The sequence below is a fragment of the Diabrotica virgifera genome, chromosome 1 (assembly GCF_917563875.1).
Source record: "Diabrotica virgifera virgifera chromosome 1, PGI_DIABVI_V3a".
Classification (NCBI taxonomy): domain Eukaryota; kingdom Metazoa; phylum Arthropoda; class Insecta; order Coleoptera; family Chrysomelidae; genus Diabrotica; species Diabrotica virgifera.
The window spans coordinates 297,629,517-297,657,418 of NC_065443.1; the positions used below are offsets into that span (position 1 = coordinate 297,629,517).

General features: G+C 31.8%; 2 protein-coding genes across 7 annotated transcripts in view; one reads left to right on the forward strand and one right to left on the reverse strand.

Annotated features, from left to right (window-relative positions):
* The window catches only part of LOC126879163 (transient receptor potential protein-like), a 107,697-nt gene that overhangs the window by 38,942 nt on the left and 40,853 nt on the right, over window positions 1-27,902 (reverse strand). For all 6 annotated transcript variants that reach the window (XM_050642173.1, XM_050642174.1, XM_050642177.1 and 3 more), the window contains 7 exons: window positions 23,665-23,899; window positions 19,647-19,799; window positions 17,032-17,177; window positions 15,609-15,715; window positions 11,202-11,335; window positions 10,833-10,956; window positions 10,581-10,776 (listed from right to left, as the gene is read on the reverse strand). In XM_050642173.1, the coding sequence (XP_050498130.1) occupies window positions 10,581-10,776; window positions 10,833-10,956; window positions 11,202-11,335; window positions 15,609-15,715; window positions 17,032-17,177; window positions 19,647-19,799; window positions 23,665-23,899 (1,095 nt within the window). The remainder of the gene's footprint in view (window positions 1-10,580; window positions 10,777-10,832; window positions 10,957-11,201; window positions 11,336-15,608; window positions 15,716-17,031; window positions 17,178-19,646; window positions 19,800-23,664; window positions 23,900-27,902) is intronic.
* Window positions 1-27,902, forward strand: part of LOC126879162 (transient-receptor-potential-like protein) — a 175,352-nt gene that overhangs the window by 11,125 nt on the left and 136,325 nt on the right. The gene's annotated exons all lie outside the window — the stretch shown is intronic.

Genomic DNA, 27,902 nt, shown 5'->3' on the forward strand with positions numbered 1-27,902 from the left:
TTTTTGTATAGCTCTTCTATTTGAGTATTATTTACTTTTAAGTATTTCATCCTAGCACCAAAAACATGTTTAAAGAATTTAGGGTTTTGTCTTTAACTTAGAATGTATTTTTGATTAATAAAAAATAAAACCTATCAAAAATCTTCGTAATTTCATAATTTTTCTTGTTGACATAAACGACAATTTTTAATTTTCGATTTTTTTTCCATTAATGGCATATATCCCTTTTAAGCGCCATTTTGGCTAACCTTACAATAATGCGATCGACGCAAACGCCAGAGGTAAGTTTGGCATATTCACCAATGTTATATATTGCTTGGACATAAGCGCCATTTTCTAGTTTTTAATTTATTTCACATAGTATTTTCAGCCACATTAATGTTTACAAAATATTAAAATTTGAAAAAAAAAATCACCAATGTTTTTGAGTCAGTTTGCAGATACGCAGAATTGGTAAAAATAAAAATAATCAGTTTTTTGTGTCTCCTGAAAAATCAAGTTAATGTCGTTTATGCCGTTTTGGCTTGACAGCGTCGATATACAGGGTGAATCACCGTTGACCCGACCGACGGTCTATAGCCCATTTCAGGATTTTGACGTTAATGTCACCGCTGGGAGGAAATTAATAAGTGTATTCGCAGAGACAGTCAGGGACTAGTCGACGACAAGCGAAGCATTCCAAGACTAAAAGATATTGTGTTTCTTAAATTTTTTACCGCTTTAATAGTTTTTTAGTTGTATTTTGCGAACATTTTGTTGTTGATTTTGTGTAGTGTTTAGTTGTAGAAGTATTTGAACGCGTTTATTTAGTTTTAAGCAGTGAATAAATTTAGTGTTGACCAAATGCAAGACCAAGACGAGGACAGTCTTATGGTAGTCAATGGTAGCTCATTTCCATGTAAATAACAAACAGAACCACTGTAATGGTTTCTTAATTTGAAGTTCTAATTTGCGAATTGCACCATTATGAATGCCAGTATTTACCGCTGTTCCATCGCATCCAATTGCAACCATAGTAGAAAAGTCACATTTCGATTTTAAGAAATTGAATAAATTGTCTGCAATATTATTTGCTGAACCAGATTGTAAAGTAAGATGTCCAAAATACTCAGAGTTTGGTTCTGAAACGAACACAATATGTTCTTCGGTAATCAACTATTCTAAATGAGAAATAAGCCACAATTTAACTAAAAAAATGATTTTAATTTTAATTCATGAGGATTTTAGTGTCACCGTTGTACTTGGTTGTCTTTTTAAAGACAGATCACATGCTATGATTTTTTTCGACGGATATTCTTGAGTTGGGGCTGATTTCATGTAATCGAATGAACTATCTTTCAGTAAAGTCGTCCCAGGAACGCAACTCATAAATATTGGCAATATCATTTTAAAGTCTTCTACTTTAAAATGTAAAATATATATGTCTCAATTGCCGATATAAATGAGTCAGATTAAATAAATTATATCAGAATTCTTTACTAAGCAAGATAAAGCGTCTATTCACAAATGTGGGTGATTATAGTCGGCATATGAGAGAGAAAGTATTCGAAATCATGAAACAACAAATTTTATATTATTTGTTATTTGATTATTTCGAATATGTTCTTTCTTTACACCGACTATAATATTACGCATAGACGCCATCCCCATCGGTAACTTTAGATTCTCTACACTGTGACAGAGTAGGTACATTTTAATCTTGAATTACCATAGCCAAAGTAATGACCAATAAAATTAATAAATGTCTATTGGGTAAGGTGTGAACCCACGATCTAAGCGATCCGTGCCTATGCTCTAACTCTAACAGAACTATCCATGGCACACGATAGCCAGTCTGTTAACATGGTTAAAATACAAAAAACCAAATTAATGACATAAAGTTGACTGAAGAATGTATTTCAAAGAACATTATCTGTCTAGAAGGGGATTAATCGACCGTCACCTTATATGAAATGGAATAAAAGAGTATACATGCCATTTATTTAAATAAAAAATAAAATACATTATTACAAAGTAATACAATTATACAATTCTTTATACTCGTTACTATCCAATAACCTAAGTAGGATATTGTTATATGTAATTGTTTTTACTTTAACTTTTCCTATTCCAATACCCTACCCTTACTTCTTACGTTAAATATTTCTAACTCCAAAAGTTTTCGTTTTATCAAAACAACTTTACTTAACAAAAATGTACCTCTTGAAACAATAAACAAAACCGTTTCTTTTAGTTTTTTAAGACCAATAGTAATCGAGCTATACATTATTAAATATTAGCTCTTCTTCGTCAAATGCTAAATACTGTAGTTTCAAAGTCAAAAGACGGGAAAAGTATGCATTTTTCGAGGATAACTTGTCCAAACTAATTTAAAGCATTTTAAAATATCTATCTCCAGAAATAAAAACAAAGTCTTTAGCTCAAAAATTAAGTGACGTATATTGAAAAGAATGTTAGTCCCTACTTTTTTCAGCGAAAAAGTGATCCGAAGCAACCTCCTAATCACCACCCTAATTAAAATTAGTCATTATCCTTATTTGGTCTTCTTTATTTTTATATTATTAATAGGTTTTAGAAGTTTGACCGGCTTAGAATGATTAGTTTAAAAAAAAATGGCATTAGAAGCGAATAACAAATTTTTGTGGTTTGGAAAAAAATGGCCTTTTCTTCAGAATATAACGATTAGCATCAGAGATACGAAAAAATGATTAAATATGAAATTGTAGCTAATTTAATTGTCAAGAAACTGGTTTGCAAAAATTTTTACTACAGCAAAAATTGAGTGAGCTATTGATAATTAAAACTTGTAATAACATGCAAAAACCACCTTTACCAACCCTTTCAAAGTCACCTCTTTTTGTGACTGAGGATTTTAAAAAGAATTAATATTAATAGGCTTATAGACCTTACAACAGCCTACAAAATTCTTTTTTGCCAAACTTTCTGAGATAAAAAATAGAAAAGTTGCGGTTAAAAAATCAATATATTTTTATGAAAAAAAAAAGGAAAAATCCAATTGGAAGCATAACAATGTAAGTTAGCGATGTTTTTAGTCATTGGTCTTATTCATTCTTCTTTATTTATGTATTATTAATAGATTTTAGAAGTTTGACTGGCTTAGAAAGATTAGTTTTTAAAAAACTGGAGTTAAAAGCGACTAACGAATTTTTGTAGTTTGGTAAAAATGTCGATTTCTTCAGAATAGAAAGATTACCATCAGAGATACGAAAAAATATTTAAATATGAAATTGTAGGTTATTTAATTCCCAAGAAATTGGTTTGAGAAAATTTTTTTCTAGGCAAAAATTGAGTGAATCGTAAATTAGTATATTATTGAAAAACACTTATTTTTTCGATATAAAACTAACACTTTCAATAGGGAATAAATCGAAAACTATTCATTTTATTAAAAAAATGTATAGAACATTTTTTGCTTAGAATGAATGTTTTTATCAACTTTTGCGGTCAAAATATAATATAAAATTTCCACCCCCGGGGTGGGGTGGCAACCACCCCCATAGTAAAAGCGCTTTTCGGCATCATATAGATTTTAATCCTTGGACTATCCACTACTGGTTCTCAAATTTTCAAGCAAATCGATCCATTCTGTAAAAATTGCGAGGTGAAAAGCTTCAGTTCCTGGACTAATATAGTAAATTTGTATTTCGATATCTATTAACTAATCGTCCTGTCGCCAGTGGGGGTACAACGGCCTCCTTAATTCAGATGGACTTACCCAAGTTTTTTTTATGTATTTTGACCCGTAGAACACGAATCTTTTGGGTAACAGTCGATCCGGATGTCGATAAGATTGTTATAAACAAAGAACTTGAGGAATCGCATAACAACGATTTTTCGCAAAACAAAACATTTTTTTGTATTTTTTGGGTCATTCTAAGCAAAAAATGATTTTACAAGTTTTTTCGTAGGATGCATAGTTTTCGACATAAACACGGTTGAACTTCCAAAAAACCGAAAAATTGCAATTTTTGAAGCCGAATAACTTTTGATTGAAAAATAAAATAGCAATTCTGCTTACCGCATTTGAAAGTTCAAGTCAAATTCTATCTGCTTTGATTACTTTCATTGCTAAAAATTAATTTTTTATTGTTAAACAAAGCTATAAACACGTAGTGATTGAATGATGTTTTCAATGCATTTTTCATTTGAAATCGAACGAGTAGGCGCGCATACACACAATTTCTACGTAGATTACGTACATTAAAACGCATGCATTGGGCACGGGAAACACTATGTGTTTATGGCTTTGTTTAACAAATAAAAACCTTATTTTTAGCAATGCAAATAATCAAAACCGATAGTATTTGAATTGAATTTTCAAATGCAGGAAGCAGAATTGCTATTTTATTTTTTAATCAAAAGTTATTCGGGTTCAAAAATTGCACTTTTTAGATTTTTTTAAAGTTCAACCGCGTTTATCTCGAAAACTGTGCATCCTACGAAAAAACTTGTAAGATAATTTTTTGCTGAGAATCACCCAAAGAATACAAAAAATGTTTTGTTTTGCGAAAAATCGCTGTTAGGCGATTCCTCAAGTTCTTGGTTTATAGCAATCTTATCGACATCCGGATCGACTGTTACCCAAAAAATTCGTGTTCTACGGGTCAAAATACATAAAATAAACTTGGGTAAGTCCATCTGAATTAAGGAGGCCGTTGTACCCCCCTGGCGACTGGACTATAACTGATTTTAGATTTTAGAAGGAATAATCGAAAGATTAAATAAAAATAATATGAGGGAAATACTCACAGCCAGTTCGACACACAGCCAGAGCTTGCACTAAGTAGATTTTCCATATCAAACTGTACTCGTAACGCAGTGGATATTAATCCTGTTATTTAAATGAAAAGTCAATTAGAAGGATTGATCGCAATGCTATGACATGTACAAGGGTGAATGTAAGATACGTCAATGGATTAGGAAGTAAAACGTGCCTGATAAAATTAAGTAATTAAACGGAAAAATATAATGTGATGAAAATCAAAAGCAAATTAAAAGAAAAAAAGGGGAAAATATACATCAACCATGATATATCTCCATAAAAAGAGATATACGGGGAAAATTAAGAAGAAAGATCCAAGTAGAAAGAGACAATGGGAAGAATGTAGGGATCCAGAAACTTATAATAGACAAAATGGAATGGAGATGGAATAAAGAGAAGGACGAATTAATTTTCGAGAAGTCATATAAAATGCGAAAAGTCGCGATGAATACCTACACTCAATAATCTGAATAACAAACTGGACAAACCGAAGATGAAGACCTGGCAGAAAAGAAGGAAGACGAAGTAGCATGAATGAACAGACAAGAAACAGCTAACAAGAAAGGAAACGAACAGAGAAATATAAAAAATAGGAAAGCAAGAATTGTTACTAAGTTAGGGACCTGGAATATCAAAACAATAAATAATAAAAAGAACAATTCAAAAACGCGAATTTATATTTCCTCTAAAAGAAAAGAAAAGATGGTTCAGATTTGATTGCAGTACAGAGCCTCTACTATGTGCTTATACGTATTATTCCTGACTTATTAGACTTATGATTTATATTTCCTCATTTCTACCAAAACGAAAAAGAAAGGATAAGGAGAGGTTTATTCTTTGCGAAAATGAAAAACGCTATACCAAAAAAAAATAATGATATGTAGTTGAAATTATATATAATCAGAAAACCAAAAATTTAAACATCCCTTATGGACCGAACGAGGATGAAAAAGCAGAAAGAAAAGAATGTTTCTGGGAAGAATTATCAAAATTAACTGATGCTAGCAAGGGACATAAATATGCTATAGAAGATATTATTAACAGTATAAAAAAGAGTTTGCCAGTACCAGTACATCAATAATAGGGAAACAGGGAGAATCAAAAATAAATGATATATAAAGGTAGAAGACTGTTCGATTATGTCTAGTGCATAAATTGTTACCAATAACTTACACGAACACAAAGACATACACATGTACAGTATGTCTGCTATAACTTTTCCCATGCGGTACGATTCATTTTCAATCAAATTAAGTCAAAACATAAATTGAAACGAACGTCGATGTGTATATACATTTTGTATACTGTATACTATATACTACACACATCGGCGTACGTTTCACTTTCTGTTTTGACTTAATTTGATTGAAAATGAATCGTACCGCATGGGAAAAGTTATAGCGGACGGACTATATAATATAAGAGAAGAGCCTAATAGAGGCGAAAAGTCAACAAGAAACTATATATTGACAGAGAATGACAACAAAAGAAAATAACTGATGTAAGAGTGAGATGTGAATCCGAAATAAACAGCGACCATTATCTGCCGGTAGAAATAATAAAAGAGAAACTAAAAAACAGAAAATGAGAGTGGCATAATAAAACAGTATTAAACGAAAAAATTATACCCATTGTGAAATAAAATGTTAGCCAAGAAATATGATGAAGCAATTAAAAGAAATAGAAATAAAAGACTGGGACAAACAAAATGTGGAGAATGTATGGCAAACACTGAAAGAAAGAATACTGAATACATCAGAAAAAATATGGCTAAAAATAAAAACAAAATGATTGTATGGTAGACGAAGGAAACTAGGTCTCAGATACAATTAAAAAAAAAGAATGTGTGTGTACTTTGTACGCACGTAAGAAGTTATACTTCTATTATATGATTATATGATTATAAACGAAATTAATATACTTTTTATTTATATTTTATTTAAATATAAAACTAATTTATACTTACTACTTCTCAAACATTTTTATTAAAACAGTGCCAAAAATTAAAATAATAAAAGAATAAAACACACACAAACACATTAAAAATGCCACAAATGATTTCTGAACATTAATTGTCGGAAAATTTTTTAACTAAATACGTATTTTCTGAAAATAAAATTATATAATAAATATACTTACAATCATAAAATGTATAAAAAAAAATAAAAAAATAAAAGTTTCTTTTGGGATCTGAACCAACTTACCAGCGCGGCTGGTATTGGCGTTGTATTGGGGTTCACTCGCATTAAACGCTTCGCCACGGAGACAGTGTGTCATTATGTGCGAAGATCGACTAACTAAACGGATTAAACTTTTGACATTTTTGAGTTATGTAAATCAAATTATTTTGATTTTGAATTGAAATGATTTAGAATTGAAAAAATACAACAAAACATAGAGTAAGAAAACAATATATTAGGTGAATATTGATAGAAATTTTGATGGTAATCAAATTATGTAAATAAAAGTATTACATAATATTTTTTTTCTTAGGTTCAAATGATAGTTCAAATGATATTACATACTATGTATTTTGGTAGGTACCTATGATACATTTACAATTATTACGTACCTGTTGCTTTAAAAACTATTTAAAAATCACTACAATTATAAACTTTTTTGTTTTGCCATATTGGATAATTTTTGTCATGTCATTTGAACATCCAATCAGAAAAAAGTTGTAATGCGACTGCGCCGGGATCAAAGGTTTTAATCCTATTAAAATTCACCCTCATATCGCGCGTAAAGAAGTATAACTTCAAAAAAGAATGTGTGTGTACTTTGTACGCACGTAAGAAGTTACTTCTATTATATGATTTCAACGAAATCAATATACTTTAAACAGTTTATTTATATTTTATTTAAATATTAAACTAATTTTAATACTCACTACTTTTCAAAAAATTTTATTAAAACAATACCAAAAATTAAAAAAATAAAAGAATAAAACACATGCAAACACATTGAAAAATGAAACAAAAAATTAATTTCTGAACAATAATTGTTGAAAAAATATAATAAATATACTTACAATCATAAAATTATAAAAAAAATAAAAAAATTAAAATTTGCATTGGGAATCGAACCTGCGTCTATAAGGTTGTTAGATTTTGAACTCACTGCACGCAGAACTTAGCTAGCGAGACATTTGAATGATGTGGGAAGATATAGCAACTAAACGTTTTAAACTTTTTTGACAGTTGCTTATAGTTTAATAGGGAACTTGCATAAATTTTTAAATTAGAAAAAAATGTTATAAATCACAAACAAAAAAGTTTTGTTTGTCTTTCGTTTGGCCCCTAAAGACGATTAAAAATTCAAATTAAAACAGGTGGTCCAAAACGCATCGTGACGTCGCTTGGTTTTACATTTACATTTTTCCAATAAAGTAAACAGAATTTTAAATTAGACGTTATAAACGTCAGTAGAAAATACATTTATGTGACGTTACAAGTGTTTTTGATCGTTAGACCTATTCATAGAAAATTTGTACTTTTACAAAATGGTTTTATTTTCAATAGTAAACCTTCGTTCCTTTCCTTCAAAAACAGTATAAAACTACAATTTTAACAAACTGATATATTATTACAATGATATACGATAAATGTCATTAGAATATAAATATTTTTGACTTATTCCACGACGATGAGCTTGCCAAATACCCAAGTAGGTGGAGGCCAATAAACTAAAGAAGGAGAAGAAGAATATACCTAAATATAAGGTTGTGTCTAGGTATACGCTAACGTGTACGCAAATAAAAAGTTAGAGGGTCAGTGATTTCTTATTTTTTATTTGTTTAGTGTTTGTTTTTAAATTAACTACGGAGTGTGGACAATTATTTAGTTCTTTTAATGAGTTTAAGAACATTCTAAAACAGTACGAAAAAGATAAGAGACTATAGATTAATATATATTTTTTTTAGTTATAAATGAAATAGTATTACCGTAAAAGATTAAAATAAAAGGAAGACCTAAAGCTTTCACAATAATAATTAACTTATTCTGAAGCTATTATCCTTGTGGCATTTTTGTAATCAACTATTCTAAATGAGAACTAAGCCACAATTTAACTAAAAAATTGATTTTATTAACGTTTCGACTTCTTACCGGATGTCGTTGTCAAAATACAAAATATTATTAAATTAAACAAAAATGTTGTTGCTTAGTAAAAAATTTTTTCTAATAATTTATTTAATCTGACTAATTTTTGTATTTTGACAATGACATCCGATTTGGACGCCTAAACGTTAATAAAATATTTTTTTTTAGTTAAATTGTGGCTTATTTTGCATTTAGAATAGTTGATTATAATAATTCACTTACGTATAAAAATTATTTTAACAATATTTTGTACCTACATGTCATGTAAACTAAATACATATAATTATTTTGCTAACCTAAATATATACTTTTATATATACATTGATTTATTACAATTAAGTTTGAAACATTTCTGTCCTTGTGGGATCGGTACTCTCCGGAGGGACCGCAGACGTTCGGAAACAATTAGCGTCTCTTTGCAAAGACAATGACGTCGACTTTGTAAAGTAACAAGACACTTACTCAACACACACACTACACATTACTCCCCTGACTTAGTGATAAGTTATACAATTACGTGGCTAAAGGTTCTAATTCCCTTAACAAATATGTTTCTATCAAACAAACACTAAACATATCAAAATAGCATGTACCAAAATATATAGTCACTGCGCAAGCTAAATAATGACGTCACTGGCTTGATGAAGTTTAATTCGCGTCTACCTAACTTTTTTATTTGCGTACACGTTATCGTGTACCTAGACACAGCGAAATATAACCATAATAAAAACTAATGCAAAACTATGTGACGTCACGGGCCGTTTGAACTACTTTATACCGCAGAAGATTTTAAATATTTATTTCTAAGTTATTACGAGTTTTTGAAGCGTGAAATTTTGTAAATCTAATTTTTAAACAAAACTGAACATTATTATCTAATAAAAAAAATGTGCAAGTTCCCTATTAGATAAGTTTGATTCTTGCGTAATTAAAATATTAAAATACAACAAAATATAGACTAATAAAGCAATTTATTAGATATGAAGATTGGTAGAAATTGTATTGGTAATCAAAATATGTAAATCAAAGCATTACCTACTATAGGTACCTACATTTTCCAAATAGGTATGTAGATGTAGGTCCTAATCTTTTATTACAATACTGAAACATTTAAAATTACGTACCTGTTGCTTTTAAAAACTGTTTAAAAAGTCACTACAATTATAAACTTGCTTTTTGTGTCTATCCTCACAACAATAAATACTAATATACTACATACAATTTGTTTACCCATAACCATTGACGTATTAATAAAATAACCGACATATTGAACAATTGTCGACAGGTCATTGTAATTACCCAATTAGAGGACGTATAACGTTTAAGCTCCGCCGGGTACCAAGATTTTGATGAATTCGCGCACATATAAATTTACTCCCATGCGCCTAAAGAAGTATTACTTCAAAAAGATACATGGAGAAAATATCTAAGTAATAAAACAGACGAAACCTATAAACAATAGAAAAAAGCATATAAAACAGTAAAAAATGTAATATTCGATGCAAACCAACGATCCTGGAAAGATTTTTGACAGACTAGAAGAAGACTAAAAAATTGTCTATAATCATAATAGACCATCGCGTCAACCTTGACTCACCCTGTGTAAATTTAATTATAAATATCTTCGAAAATATTACATTAAATGTGACAATACAGTAGCGGTATTACATAAAAATATATAAAAAAAATGTACTTACTGATATAATTTGGTAAGAGTTTGACATCATAGCAATCAACATGTTTAGTAAAACGATTATATTAATAACGGAGTATGATCCAAACATTAGCAAAGCCCAGAACCTGGTAAATCCTTTTATTCCCGTTAATTCAAAACACATTAAGTCCACTAATCCGAAGCTGGCCCAGAAAAGTGACTGGGAAGTTTCAAACAAACTAAAATTGATTAAAAATCGGGCATTTGATATCTGTTTACAGATTAAGTGACTTACTTGGCGTATCTCCTCCAAATAGTGCACGCCTTGTCGTTGTTATCAAAATCTGGCAGACCGCTGGGCAGATGGTAGCATTTCTTCTTTTCCAATTCGGCATAGTACCAAAGTAACTGATTTAAGCCTGCAATGTTATGTTTATAGTAAATACACAGTGTTAAATGTTTGATTAGATATAGCTCACTGAAGAAAGCGCTAAAATCGGCAACATTGCTTATGAGAATGAGGTACATTATCACTGTAGAATGATGAGTAACTGAATGAATCGGCGCGAATGAGTTGCATTAGGCAGTGTTGCCATTTATACGGCGCATATCTAATTTAAAACTAAAAAGTCTGTATATGAACACGGTTAGTAAAAGTACTTACCACAACCAAACGCGAACAACACTAAAGTGTAGATGAAGAAAAATTTAACAATATCTATTATCATCCGTCCAAGGGATATTTGCAGTGGTCCAAGATGAGGGTTAACACTGAATATGTGTACCAATTTCAAAAAACTGCAATAAAATATAATTTTTAAACTTACTAGGTAGGTATATGGTTACAATCAAGAATGAAGGGAAGCCAGTAGGACAGTTCTAACTGTAGTTGTTCAGTTTAATGTCCAATTGATTTATTCGCAACAGTAGCGATCAACAGGTAGCAACAAACGAGGTCCAAGATTGCGGCTGTAATTTTAAATATTTTATCGAAATATTTGGCACACATATTCGTATAGTCAATGTGGTGAGACCGCTCCCGTCTGAAAAACATTTCTAATTCGGTTTATCTGGGGATTCATATTCAAAAATGTCCTCTTTAAACAAATCTGAAGGGTGCCGGACGGAATTTTTGGACAGAAATTGTTTAAACAATTTTTTTAAACAAATACATAAGGTCACCTTTTATTGCTCCAAAAAATATATTCTTAGATTTTTTGGGTCATTCTAAACAAGAAAGGTATCTTGTGATTTTTCTCAAGAGTTGACAGTTTTCGAGTTATAGGCGATTTAAAATCTAAAAAATGCGAAAATACGCATTTTCGAGGCTTAAAAACTCATATTTATATTAGTATTTTTAAGGGTGCCAATAACTTGGATTAAAGTTTAAACATTCCTTTTCAAGATTCCGAAGAGTGATCGGGTCTAACTTTAATTTTGACTGTAGTTTTTTAATTGTTAATTATGCGCGTCCATCCGGTTTTTTGCCGGTGCGCACTATTTTCAAAAATCTCCTATTTTCTCTGAAAAATATTTTTTTTAGATTCTTTGGGAGATTCTAAATAAAATAAGTTTCTTGACATTTTTCTCAAAAGTTAATAGTTTTAAAGTTATAAGCATTTTAAAATCCGAAAAATGACAAAAAAAAACACATTTTCGCATTTTAAATCGCTTATAACTTTAAAACTAGCAACTTTTGAGAAAAATGTCAAGAAACTTATTTTATTTAGAATGTCCCAAAGAATCTATAAAAAATATTTTTCGCAGGAAAATAAGAGATTCTTGAAATAGAGCGCGCCGCACCGGCCAAAAAATCGGATGGACATGAATAATTAACAATTAAAAAACTACGGTCTAAATTGAAGTTAGACCAGATCACTCTTCGGAATCTTAAAAAGAAATGTTTAAACTCTAATCCATGAAAAATACTAATTTAAATATGTGTTTTTAATCCTCGAAAATTCGTATTTTCGCATTTTTTTAGATCTTAGATCGCCTACTCGAATACTGTCAATTTTTGAGAAAAATTACAAGATACCTTTCTTGTTTAGAATGGCCCAAAAAACCTAAAAATATATTTTTTGGAGCAATAAAAGGTGATCTTATGTATTTGTTTAAAAAAATTGTTTAAACAATTTCTGCCGAAACATTCCGTCCGGCACCCTTCAGATTTGTAAAGGGGACATTTTTGAATATGAATCCGCAGAGAAACCGAATTAGAAATGTTTTTCAGACGGGAGCGGTCTCACCACATGGACTAGTAATATAATAAAGAATGGCGGTACACAGCTCAATTTGAGAAATATGTTAGTATGTGGAAATTACTCTATAACTATGTAAAATATTGCAAAAAGGAGCCTGTACCGCCATTAAGAAGAACAAAAAAATAAACTTTCTTCAAATAAACTTTTTTATCCTATGCCTAGATTTTGTATCATATTGGACCTAGTAAAATTTTTTTATCTCTAACAAGAAATCGAACGTATTATAACTAAATAATTGATTAGTCAACATAGAGAAAGTGTCACTGTCATTTTGACAAACCTACGTCAGATTTCTGTTCTGTTATCTGCATATAGGGATTACGAACACTCGATACGAATCGTATCCGCCATGTTTTACTGTAGTGCCTTACGGTATAACATGACGGATACGATTCGTATCGAGTGTTCGTAATCCCTATGCTCGGCCTCGGCCATACTTACTGGTGCGTCGGATACAGTGCCTCTGTGCTCGACATACAGCTTATAGGAAACCATATGAACCAGTAGTGGCCTCTGTAGTCTGTCGCTGCAGTCTGCGGTCTGCGGTTTGCAATTTGTGATTTGCAGTCGTGTTGGGAATCATACCTTTAAGTTTAAAGCTGTCATCCCTGATCCAAAACAGTCACAAACTGGTGAAATATACTATATATTTATGTCATATTCTCTGCATACTCCTATAAGCTGCATCTTGCATCACAGCATGATTGATTATTAAGGTTTTTTGTTTAGATAACTGGTCTATATGATCTACAGCTTAATTTCCGTATCGACAACCCGGACTAACATTCTCTCAGAAATAGAAAAAAAAATAGGTATCAATTCGATGGAGATACTTTCCAAATAGATTCCATTTCTCAATCGGATCAATAAAAGTAATTGTTTTGATACAAATAGAGTGAAACACACCCCAGTTTGGTTAATTATTTTTCTAGTGCTTCCCAAGCATTAGCGATATGATCATCCGTGTCTAATGAAATTGCTGCTGTTGTAGCGTCACTTTTCGCATTTAGCTGACAGTTATATTAAAAAAGTGAGTGTTGAGTTTTGAGTAAGCTGTCGGTGTTATTTGTTTTATGGTGAGTTATTTTTGATTGGTTTGAAATTCTAAGGTTATTTCATCTATATTGCCGGAACAAATCCGAAGAGTTTGTAATATAAAAATATGTATTATATTTGAAGTATAATTTATTTCAGCACATGCCTGCAAAAGTACACAAACTACTTTCAGATTTCAATATCGAATATCGCTCACACGTGAAGATATCTTAGGGGTCTGCAAGTAATTTTATGTGAAAATTTGAATAAGGTCCAGAAGAAAAAACAAATAACATTTATTATTTTGGTACATTCTTAATGATAAAACAAAAGACCTTAAATTATTGTGGAAAATTGCACCGACGGTCTTGAGCTAGTTGTTTTTAGTCTGGTTCTCGAGTCGAACACAATGGTCGAACAGCAAATTCGAAGTGTATCTTCGAGGTGGGTGTTAGTTATTTGGGGGGATATTTGTTTTTAAAAAAATTAATTTTTAAGAAAGACGTTTCGCACATGTACGTTGAGCCAAACATAGTGGCCAAATTGATTGCAAGTTGTCTACAATTTTCATATTTTGTTGGCCACATGTTTGGCCCAAAATTCTTCGGCTGATAGCGATTTATAAACGTGCATGGACAAATCTTTGTGTAATTCAATAATCTCCATTTGAAGTAATGCTTTTGACAGATTAAACAGCTTCGCAGCCATATCTGTTGATTCTGCTGCTGCATCAACTTAAAATGACGATTTTAGAAATGAAGATAGTTTGCTTACCTGTGCAAAGTCTTGGAATCTTGAAGCACATTCGTTCCTAAGATCACCCAGAAATTTTACGAACACTGCAATGTGAATAATTGGAAAATGAATTGCTTGATTTCCCCAGCTATTAATCATTTCAAAAAAGTTTTTCTCCAGTCCCTAAAGATTCTCAATATTGCCCGGTCCGCAGTTCAACCTTTCGCGGTCCGAATTCGGACTGCGGTCCGCCTGTTGCCGACCGTTGGTCGACCGAAATCTAAGACTTAGAGTCTTCTACAGAGATGTTAATTTGTTAATAAAGCGCTCACACTGTTCCTTGTTTTTTCTCTTATAACAAATCTACAGTAACATATCTGATTTCTTCCTGTGCGATTATCTCTTGATGAACTCTTTTACGGCTACCAAGTTTTGATCATTATTTATTAGTCAGATAGTACTTGTATGGTCAACTTAGTTTTAATTTATTTATTTTTGTCAGTTATATATCTATTTATTAAAATTACGGGATCACCCAATTACAGCATAATATCATAACAAATAATTATTTAAAAATAACACTAAAATTATCTAACGGTGCGCTTATACAGGCAATTTCTTAAGCAATAATTGCTCCACAACACAAATAGATAAATCTAGAGTAATTAGTGGAGTAATTTGAAGCAATTTCAAAAAAAAAAGCGCCAATTGTTTCATATATTCATGAAATAAGATTCACGAAACCCTATTCTATTCAATCTAATCATGGATGAAGCCATGAAGAGCGTCAATAAAGGAAGAGGTGTTAGTTGAAGATAGCACAAAAATTTTGGAGGAGAAGTTGGAGAGTTGAAGAAGAGCCATTGAACAGAGAGGACTTAATGTAACCTGGAGTAGATGTGGTTGAGAAGAACAGGAATGTTCGGTGACATAGAATTGGTTGAAGAAAAAGGAGAAGGAGGAGAATTTAAATATTTTGGCTCCAAAATGACAGAAAATGGGACACTATACAATTATTGAAATGTTATAAATATTACCTAAATATCATTCCAGCTGCAAAGGCTCCTTCTGATAATAACATCGGTTCAAAAGAGTCCCATTCTTCTCTTGGATACCATGTTGTTTTACCATTTCTTTCATCTCTCTACAAAGGTAACATTCATTAAATATATTGCATACAAACATATGTACAAGAAATATTTTCAAATATTGTGTTATACGGCGATATCAATCGAATAATACAATGTTGGTGAGAATTCTCTTATTATAAATGCAATGAAATATGAGCAAAATTTAACATATATTTGTGGTATTTTAATAGATTGGTTGGTGATAAATTACGTGACAAAAATAACATCCGATATGCGGACGATACAGTCGTACTTGCCAGTAGTATCGATGAACTTCAGTATCTTATGGACAGGGTACAAAGAGCGAGTGAAGAAAGTGGACTATACCTCAACATAAATAAAACAAAATGGATGCTGGTCAGCAAAACTCAAAAACCAGCCACACAATTGAAAATAAAAAACCAATTCATTGAACACGTTGACTTCTATATATACCTTGGAACAGTCGTCAATTCGAAATGGGATCAAACAACCGAAATACGATCTAGAATTGAAAAGGCCAGAGAAACATTTAACAACATGAGAAATATATTCACAAATTCCGACATATCCCTTCCACTAAAAATACGGCTGCTAAAATGCTATGTATTTCCAGTCTTGCTATATGTCGCAGAGGCATGGACACTAACGGAAACATTAATGAGGAAGCTGGAAGCATTCGAAATGTGGGTGTATCGACGTATCCTCAAAATATCCTGGACGATTCACACCACCAACGTAGTGGTATTGCGCCGAATGGGAAAACAAAAAGAAATCTCTTTCACAATTAAGAAACGGAAACTTAAATACCTCGGTCATATTATGAGACATGATAAATATCATATACTCCAACTGATAATACAGGGTAAAATAGAAAGCAAACGCGGACCCGGAAGAAGAAGACACTCGTGGCTTCAAAACTTACGTCAATGGTTTGGACTAACATCGAACGAGTTATTCAGAAACGCCGCAAACAAAATTAAAATTGCTATAATGAGAGCCAACGTTCGCAACGGACAAGGCACATGAAGAAGAAGAAGACTAGTTACTTGGACCTATCGAATAAAATTGCGCAATAGTTTAAATAGTGAGAATTATCTCTTCTTTTACAAAATAGGCCGCCAAAGGACCAACTAATCGGAAGAGTCGGTTTTTATTTTTGACTAGATTTTGAACCTCATGTCACGTTTGATGAGTCTATTGCATCTATTCCTGATCTATGTATATCACCATAACTTTAGGTAACCAAGGCTATGCTTATTAGTACAGATATGGCGAGGTCTTCTTTAGAATAGTTTTTTTCACAATCCCTCTAAAACTCGTATGAGGATGAAAAAATCCATATACTTACCCAACATATATACACTGAGGTCAGCCTTAGCGCCAACCATATGACATAGAAGATATTGGTAATGAAATCAACAATATTCCACAAATCTGATATATACTCTTCAATACCATCACACCATAATGAGCGTAATTCTCCCCATATTAAACCTAAAAAATTTAAATAATTATAATAAATCTTTCAGCCTAAGTCAATATACAATTGTGTTATAAATATGCTGAAGTTTTTGCTTTGGTGGCCTGCATTGATGAAATCATGAATTGAGGAGCTCCCAAAAGAAAGAGAATCAACATTTATACACATTGGCTAGTCTGGCAGTAAAGAGCCTACTTACCAATTCAAAACTGGCGAGGAACTGCAAAAATCTCCTCAACAACCTGGCGAAACAAAATAAAGTGTCTTTCATACAGGGTGAGTCATGAGGAACTGTACATACTCCTGCCTCGTGTAGAGGCTCCTATGAGGAATAACAAATGACCAGTAAAAAGTGTCTGCTCCCCTTGTTTAATAATATACAGGGCGAGTTTCGCATTTTGACAGAAATTTATATTCGTCATAATTTTTGAACGGTCAGATCGATGTGTCTCTTATTTTGGTCAATCATTACACTATTACCACCTAATCAACTGATTTATTAAAACAAGAAAATAATCAGGTCCGGCTTTAAAAAATTAGTTCGTTTGGGTCTTAGAAAAAATTTCACCCTGTATACGCTTTTTGAAAACTCTAATATGATTTTTACAAATTAGACAAATAGGCAATTAAAATGGCATATTTATTTTTTCCCCACGTGATTACTTAATGTTTTATAAAAAAAATCAAATTTGACTATGAATAATAATTAAAAGTTTGGTAAAGTGAACCATAGATTTTAAAAAAATTACTTTTATTACAAAAATAAATTTTTTTTGAACAAATATTTAATTTATTTTACCACCCAATCAACTGATTTATTCAAACTAGAAAAAAATCAGGCCCGGATTTAAAAAATTATTTCATTTTGGCCTTAGAAAAAATTTCACCCTGTATATATAAGCTTTTTGAAAACTCTAATACGAATTTTACAAATTATGCAAATAGGCAATTAAAATGGCATATTTATTTTTTCCCCACACAATTACTTAATTTTTTATTAAAAAATAAAATTTGTCAAGATCGGATTTTTAACCTAAAAATAAAAAAAAAAGATGAAATCACGGTTTTACTCGCTACAACGTTTCATTAAAAAAAATTTTTTCTGACATTTTTACAGCACATATCTCTTACCATTGTGAAGACTATGACAATTGTTGTAGACTTTCAGTCTACTTCTCGTAAAAGTTATGAATTTTTAAAAATAAAAGGTGCAGCTTCGTGAATTGCAAAGTTAAATCGCAAAAATTAAGTGAAAAAATTTAAAAATTTATCTATTTGATCACGTCTATGTTAAGCTATAGAGTCCAAAGAGAAGTGTTATGAGAAGTTTTAGATCTAGACGTGTTATAGAAAAAAAAATGGTGAAACTTCTAATTTTAAGAAAAACCTTGTTTAATTTTTTTATGGTAAAATTGTGATTTTGACAAATTTGATTTTTTAATAAAAAATTAAGTAATCGTGTGGGGAAAAAATAAATATGCCATTTTAATTACCTATTTGCCTAATTTGTAAAATTCATATTAGAGTTTTCAAAAAGCGTATACAGGGTGAAATTTTTTCTAAGACCCAAACGAACTAATTTTTTAAAGCCGGACCTGATTTTTTTCTAGTTTGAATAAATCAGTTGATTAGGTGGTAATAGTGTAACGTTCAAAAATTATGACGAATATAAATTTCTGTCAACATGCGAAACTCGCCCTGTATATTATTAAACAATGGGAGCAGACACTTTTTAATGGTCATTTGTTATTCCCCATAGGGGCCTCTATACGAGGTAGGAGTATGTACAGTTCCTCATGACTCACCCTGTATAGGTGTCAGGCTATGAAGGGATACATGGGAATGATGGAGCAGCTTTGTTGGAAAAACAATACTCAAGAAAAACCTCTGTAGGTCAAAAACCACTGTATGGTATCACAAAAGATACTACCGAAAACAAACTTCAGAAGTGGCTGATAAGGATTCATCAAAAGAAATTAGTAGAAACATTCAAGGGTAAACCAGACCAAGAAAATAATCGAGAATATTGACAAAAATCTATCACACAATTTGATGAATCTCAATAAAGGAGAAATTAAAACGGTCCCCAAAAATGGTGCCTGTACATTAAGAACTCATCTAAACCAAATAGGTAAAGTAAATGAACTAAAACTTTTACACTTAACTTTTATAATGCAGAAAATTCGAAATGTAAGACATGCCATTGGAATGTGCTTAATTATATGAGGCAGAAATTTACTGGTCAACTAAGGATTGACCAACAGGACCAACATAAGAGGTCCTGATACTCCCAATGAGGAAACTGTTAAAAAAACAGAGTCTGGTACAAAGGTATTATAACCAAGTTTCTCACGACTCACGTGAACTAATAAGAAGAAGAAGGCGATTTACATGATTAAATAACATTTCTCGGAGCAACAGCTATGATATGGAAAAAATATTACTCACTTCATGTAGTATTCACAGTATTTATACAAACTTACTAACAACATAAAGAATAACTCCACATTCAGCTATTCCGAAGAAGGCTCCTCTTTCTTTTCTCTTCCACTCTTTGACTATGTCTTGTACCCAATCCGTGCCAAACCATTCAAGAAACAAGATCTCCACCCTCTGTGACGCTGCTCCCAACAGGGCTACATGGAAAATACGGGATGTATTAGTACAAATAAATACAAAATAAAAACAAATAGTTAATACATAAAAATATGTACAAAATATAAAAATATAATACCTAATAAATATATCAAAAATATAACAATAAAAATGAGAAATATGTATGCGACTACTTTTCTCTTTTTTGTTCTACTATAATTTTATAGACAAGGCGAAAACGGCGTGTTCATTGGAAAAAATATTCCCATGAGATATTTTTGCATAATCACATTCGTGAAAAATCCTAGAATAATGCTCAAAAAAGGCTTCGCCCACGCGAAAAGTGGTCCAATTTTTTTTAAACATTGTTTTTAAATCAAATTGCAAAAATCAATATTTTCGGCCCGAACATTTTTTTATGTTTTTGGGACCATTCTGAATAAAAAAGGTCACTCATAATTTTTCTCTAAAGTTAATCGTTTTCGAGTTATAAGCAATTTGAAATTTGAAAAACGCGAAAATGGCCATTCTAAGACTTAATAACTCGGTTAAAAATTATTATTATGAAAGTCAGAAAGTGACTAAATCAAAGTTTAAAGCCTTCCCTAGAGGATCCTGAAGAAATTTGTGTCATGAATTTATTACTAAGCTGTTATTTTTAATTATTAACAATGAGCGGTAAGATCGTGTTAACGCGGCTGTAAATGTGAGTGCACCATTGGATGCACTATTAAACTGCCGGAATGGCATCTCTTTCGCACTCACCATTGACGGCCGCCTAATACGTGCATGGCGCTCATTATTATTACTTAAAAATAACAGCATAGTAACATAATAATTACAAAAATTTCTTCAGAATCTTTTAGGGGGAGATTTAAACTTTGATTTAGTCACTTTCTGATTTTCATATTAATAACTTTTAACCGAGTTATTAAGCCTTGAATATCGCCATTTTTCGTTCTATTCAATTTAAAAATGCTTATAGCTCGAGAACGATCAACTTTAGAGAAAAATTATAAGATACCTTTCTTATCCAAAATGGTCCAAAAAACCTAAAAAAAAACTTGTCTTGGGCCGAAAATATAGATTTTTGCAATTTGATTAAAAAAAATTGTTTAAAAAAATTTGGACCACTTTTTGCGTGGGCGACTTCTTGAACCTTTTTCTGGGATGTCTCACGAATGTGATTATGCAAAAATATGTTATGGGAATATGTTTTCCAACGAACCCGCCCTTTTTTCACTTTGTCTATTATGCATTTTTAGAAATTCACATTCCATTTATTTTGAAAAACCCGTTTTCACTAGCCTTTATTCTTAAAAATACCAATTTTTCTTAGTAACGTACTTTGGAACCGGAGAGACCGCAGACGTTCGGATACAATTAGCGTCTCTTTGCAAAGACAATTACGTCGACTTTACAAAGTAACAAGACACTTACTCAACACACATACTACACAAGATACTAAGTACCTCATGTTGTGACTTGCTGATTGACACACAATCCATGCCATTAAAAAAAAACGAACTTTGGATTTTTATTGTTTTTCCTTTTGTTTTCTTACTTTTTCTAGTTTCTTTAGTATATACTTACTCTTCTTGATTCTTGTAGTAAAGTTTATCTTCGTCCCCTATTTCACTTTTTCTGTTAATCTGCTTTTTATTTTTCTTTTTTATTTTATTGTTTGTCTTCTTCAGTTTCACGTTTTCATTTATATGATTACTTTTTTTTTTGACTTTTGCTCACTTTTTTATGTCCCCATTCTACTGATACGCTTGTCCTGATTATTTACTCTTTTTTCGTTTCTAATACTTCCTTTTTTCCTGTGTTGTTTTTCTATTGTTTCTTTGTTTTTCTTTATGCTTGGCGTATTTTTGATCCAATTTATTCGTTTCTCTTTGTATACCTCCATAAGACTTTTTAAGTTACCCACCAAGTCTTTTGAAAAAAATAAAACAGGTATTGTGGCATCGAAAAAAAAAGGATTTTTCTACAATACCATTACTTACTAGAAGATTCACTATTTGAGTCAGGAAACAGAGTATAGAAAACAGAGTTTATCTAGTAAGTATATTTTTCTTTGGATTTTGTAATCAGTTTTCTGTTATTTCTGATATTTCTCCTTCAATTTTTGGTATCATGTCTTCTCGATTTGTAAACTCCTGGACAAAATTAACGCACCACTCATATTTTTCTCAATAATCTTTATTTATTGATAATTTACTATACGACAAGTTGCCTATGGACTGTGTTTGACAGTGACAGTTGTTTTGTAAGCTAGTGATAGTCTTGTTTTAACAATAATTTATATAATAATCGTCTTGTTTTAACAATAATTTGTATTAAACTTCGTTTTAGACTAAAAGTGACTTAAACTTTTCATAAAAAGTGCCTATTAAAGCAAAGTGCTTGTGAGAAACAAGCTTATTATTGTGATATTTTTCATCACATGCATGTTTGGAAGTTTATTTGCATAAAAATCAAATAAAAAAATGAACTGCCAAAGAAATTTGTCAATGGAGGAGGCAGTGCGAGCATCGACTCTCCTAGATGAAGGATATTCAATGCGATACGTTGCAGGTTTGTTAAGAAGACATCATTCCAGAATCAGTCGCAAGGTGAGGCGACATAATGAAACAGGGTCGTACCTTCGAAGACCAGGGCAAGGGCGAAAACGTTGCACTAATCAAATTAACGATCGTTTTTTTAGACAACGTGCTCTCAGAGATAGGAGAGTCATCAGCAATTTGCTAAAAAATGAACTAGCAGATGTTCGAAATGTCACGATATCGTCTCGAACAGTTAGAATACGTTTACATGAAGCAGAATTGAGCAACAGGAAACCGGCCAAAAAACCCTTGCTTACCAGAGAACACAGGGTTCAGAGATTAAATTTTGCAAGATTGCATCAAAATTGGACCATCGATGATTGGAAACGAGTTCTTTTCTCCGATGAGACTAGAGTAAGCCTAAAAGCTCCAGATGGTCGTGAGCGTGTCTGGCGAAGGCGAGGAGAAAGGTTTGCCAGATGCAATATCTCTCCTAAAGTAACTTTGGTGGTGGCTCTAAAATGTTTTGGGGGGGAATTTGTTTTGAAGCTCGTATGGAGTTGGTCCCCATACGTACGAGGTCTATGAATGCCCATTATTATTTAGACAACATTATTGTCGAACATGTAATGCCTTTTGCTCCGTTTCTTGGACATAATTTTTTATTCATGCAAGACAACGCTCGTCCTCATGCGGCTCGACAGGTTATTGGCTATCTAAATGATGTTGAAATTCCATTATTAGAGTGGCCACCTAACAGTCCGGACATGAGTCCTATAGAGCATCTATGGGACTATCTCAAAAAAAAAAGATTCGAAGTCGTAGACCCCCTATTGCCAATCACAACCAACTCATTGAGGCCGTTATTGAAGAATGGGAGAATATTCCGCAAGCTTTTGTTGAACATTTGATATCAAGCATGCCTCGACGCATAAATGCAGTCATAAGAAGTAGATTAGGGCCTACACGGTATCAGTGTTGACCCAGATGTATTTTATTGTGTTACTTTACTGATTTTTTTTCTTTTTGCAATTTGGAGTTATGCTAGCTTATTTACACATTTCCGGCAAAAACAAATTTTTAAAGAAACAATAAGGCAAATTAAGGTCATGATAAAGTCATGTTGGACTTATTTGTAGGTGTTTATTATTATTTCAATGTAACTTAGGCTTATCTTGTGTTCATATTGTAAATATTTAGATTAATTAAAGCGGTGCGTTAATTTTGTCCAGGAGTTTATGATATTTTATGTTTATATTATTTATGTCGTTTTAGTACTGAAGAAATTATTCTGGCAGAAATTTCACTACCGTTTTTTATTTTTATTTTATAAAAGTTTTATAAATTAATTACTTACTTAGAAAGAACGCATAAGAAGCAGAATGAACGATAAACTTGACAAACGGTTTCTTCATAAATACTCCCATATTTGACGTTGGCGATATCATGTATATCATACAATATACTGGAAACATCATACCTATCTTGGCCACCTGAATTCCTTGACCGATCATGTTTTTTCTTCTAAATCCTGGTAATCCTTCGTACCAGATAGAAGCCAATAGTTGCTGGACGTTGGGATGGGCGATAAACTGGAAGAGATAAATAATCAGTTCACAAAAAAAACCGATACAATGGTCTAACAAAGTAGACAGAATTCTTTAACAGTACATACATCAAGTGGAAAATAGTTCGAAAGTTTTAAGATCCTATGACTATTCCTTCAAGAAATGTAAAGCTTATACATATGAGAAGAAGAAGAAAAAACATATTGAGCTCAAATTTAATAAGATTTTCCCTTACATTAAGGAAAACTTTTGTAAATAGTTTGAAGAAGTCGGAATGAAAACAGTAGTTAGAAGAATTCAAAACTTCATATGTTTGGTTTCAAGAAAAAGAAAACGAATAAAAATATTAGAAGAAGCCCTACTGACTTCAAGTTTCAAAAGGTGTTGCCTTCGCCAATAGGAACCTCTGTAATAAGTTTCAAGGTAATTGCTTTAAAAATCAAAAAGACATAAGAATAGGAGGATAACAAGACGACCTATTGACTCCAAAATCAATAGAATTCTTCCATTTCCTGAGAGGAACCCATGTTCTAAATGTCAAAACTCTAAAGACTTTTCCTTTATATCATGCGCGCCTTTTATCTTGAACTAATGCGTACGCCGCTGAGCATTCCCCCTCTGGAGATCCTTTCTATTGACCAATTGATCTGGAAATCTCAATAACCCTACTCAAGGGCCCAAAACCCGTGTATAAATATGAGTGATTCTTAGCTCATGTCAATCAGTCTTTCAAGGGCTCCCACACAGTGTCATCTATACTCTGGGAGCCATCTCCTACTCCACATCCAGTCTACCCTAGGTTCCGGGGTTAATTTTTGCTGTTTAAAAATGGGTGTTTATTTTTGATGTAAGAATAACTAGTCTTGCTTAAGGTTAGCTACTACTACCACTAACCTCGGAAATCCACCCATAGCTGGATTTGAAGATACAATTCCATTATGAACCTGTCGAGTCATTAATAATAATAAAAATAGTATGAGAAAAAGCATACAAAAGATAGACTAAGGCGATGGATGAATAATGAACTACAAGAATGAGGAATATATAAAGAGAAACCGAAGATACGAAGAAAAATACTAGATTTGATGTAAAAATATACAAGAAAGATAACAACATGGAACTGATAATAAAAAGAAGACTTGTTTACAGAAACCATGTACGCATAATGATAAATAAGTAAAAAACAGGGTAGCGTTCTATCATTTTTTGTAGCTGCCATATCGAAATTTGAAGAGTCGAAAAGTATTCAAAGCATAACAGAACTGTTTCGATCACATGATACTTAAACTAGGAAGTAAACACCAAAATATAACTGACAGTTTATGTCCAATGCAATAAATATAACAGCAAATCCAATGAGGTATAAATTAGAGCTGAAGGGGCAGATAATAGAACAAGTGATATAGTTTAAATATCTAAACATCATACTATCTAGCTACCGAAAGCTTGAAAGAGAAGTGGAAGCTTAAGTGAATAGGACAGAGCCACAGGTTGCCTAAATGAAACAATAATAGCCCAGTAAATGAACGGAAAATACTCCACTCCAATCCAATGAACTCCACTTCAAAGTTGAAATTATGCCGTTGGTTGCTTTTACTTGGGAGGTGACAGTCACCCTTTCTCGTGGGTGAGAAAACATACGTTCAAAATAAGACCGGAAATTGATAAACTGATTGATTTTAAGCAACTTTAATTATATAGAGTTTTTTATGTAACTCAATACTTTTTGAGTTATTCGCGATTGAAAATGTTTATTTTTCAAAAAAAAAAACTACGCTTTCAGACGGTTTTTCACAAATAACTCAAAAAGTAAATATTTTATTTATCGAACAAAATATTTTTAGGAAAATTATAGCTTATAAAAATTTGAAAAAAGGTGTATGAGTAATATAAAGTATATAAATTGAGTAAAAACAAAGTTGTAGCTCATGAAAAATACGTTCTTATGCGTTTAATTTAAAATCGAATATTTCAAGGTGAAATTACCGAAATATTAAGCACTTTTCGGAAAAAATCCATTTAAACTTTTTTTTCTACCACCACGTTAAAAATGCAATTTTTAGCACTCCATACGAGCTTTAAAAATGCTACTTTAAGGCACTAGTGCTTTAAAATATTTATAAGGCACTGCAGTTCGTATTGACCGTATATGCAATTTTGATTTAATGTCAAAAAAATATAAAATTGGAATGTCAGCCAAGTTCAAGTAAAAGTTTTTGTAGATATTGTCCTGTAATTACGTTTGTAGAAAAAATATTGTATGATATGCGTGTTAAAAAGTACATTTTTAAGGCACTCATGTGAATTGCAGAACTCGCTTTCGCTCATTCTGCAAACTTTCACATGCGTGCCTTAAATGTGTACTTTTAACACTTATATCATAAATAACTATTAAAGTTTTTAAGAAAAACTTTAGGTATTTTAATTTTTTAGAAAGGTTTTTAGCATTAAAAATTAGCAAGTTACGGTCAAAAATACGCTCTTTTTTTTTGGTAAAAAATCATGAAAATCTCCCCGTGTTTAGCTCCCAAAATAAAAATAATCGTTACCGCTTTACACACAATTTACTTACTTATTTATTTTTTATATGATCTGTCAGTTTCACCGGTTTAAAGTGCTTATTTTTGCCATATCTTAAACAATTTTTGTATTACGTAAAAATAAAATGAAACTAGCTTATTTATAATATTACCTACATTTACAATACAATAATAAACCTACATTTTTTACTCTTTAAAATTTTTCCTATGCCTAATACTTTTTAAGTTATTTTAAAACAATTTTTTTACTACAAAACCAATTTTTTTTTAAAATAAACACTTCAAACCAATCAAACTTACAGATCATATATAAACAATACACATATAATACAGTTAAAGTAAATGGTAAAGCGGTCAGGGCCGTAACTACCATTGGGGCAACCGGGGCGATGCCCCGGGCCCCCAGACAAAGGGGGCCCCGCAGCGGCCCTCGTTTGTTTGACCGTGCATATATTTTAACGAGGAAAATAAAAATATGTATTTTAAAAGCTAATTCCAACGAAAAACGAAATATTTTCAAATGACACAATTTTAAAAAGACCTACCGGGCACCCTAGACCTCAACATAAAGTTTTAATTTTCCACTGGGGAAATGAGTCTTTTCGACTAAAATTGGAACAGAGCAGGGGCCCCTTAGGCTTGAACTAAGCTGGGTCCCCCCGAGACTTTAACATAAAAATTTAAATAATGAATGGTTTGCATGTGTGAGTCCATACTATTGAAGCAAAGAAAGAAAGACGTTCTCACAAACAATTTATTTTACAACTGACGACCGGATTCGCTGTCTACAATTTGCACAGAATCCTCAGGTCCCGGTTAAAGTAAAATTAAATGCTACAAACAATAAAAAAATAAATAAAAAAATTTAAAAAATATGATTTTTTTTATTGTTTGTAGCATTTAATTTTACTTTAACCGGGACCTGAGGATTCTATGCAAATTGTAGACAGCGAAATCGGTCGTCAGTTGTAAAATAAATTAAAAATAGAAAATCTACGGTTTCGTTTTTGAGTTAAATTTGTCTCCTGCCATCCCCCGATAGTACTATTTCTAGGTCTACCTGTTATCAAGGAGGCTCTGCAGAAAACAAATTCACACCAACACGTCCGTAGTTTCTCGGTATAAAATAAAACTATTTATACCGCAGTATGTTTAGAACGCCCTCTAACGGGGAATAAGTGAAATAAATAACGGGGAATAAATTGTTTGTGAGAACGTCTTTCTTTCTTTACTACAATAAAAATTTAAATTATTACTTAGGAAATTAGTTATTTCGGCGTAATAAAACCTAAATTGTCATTGGAAGAGGGGCCCGGGATAAGCTGGGGACCCCGATACCATTCGTAAAGATATAAAAATGTCCGGGATACAAGTCCAGGAAGAAATGCCTCAGGGGAGTATTAAATCGCCCATTCCATATAACATTTTTGTTTCAGATTTGCCAACAGATGTAAGAACATTTTCTAAAAAATTTGTAACATCAGTTT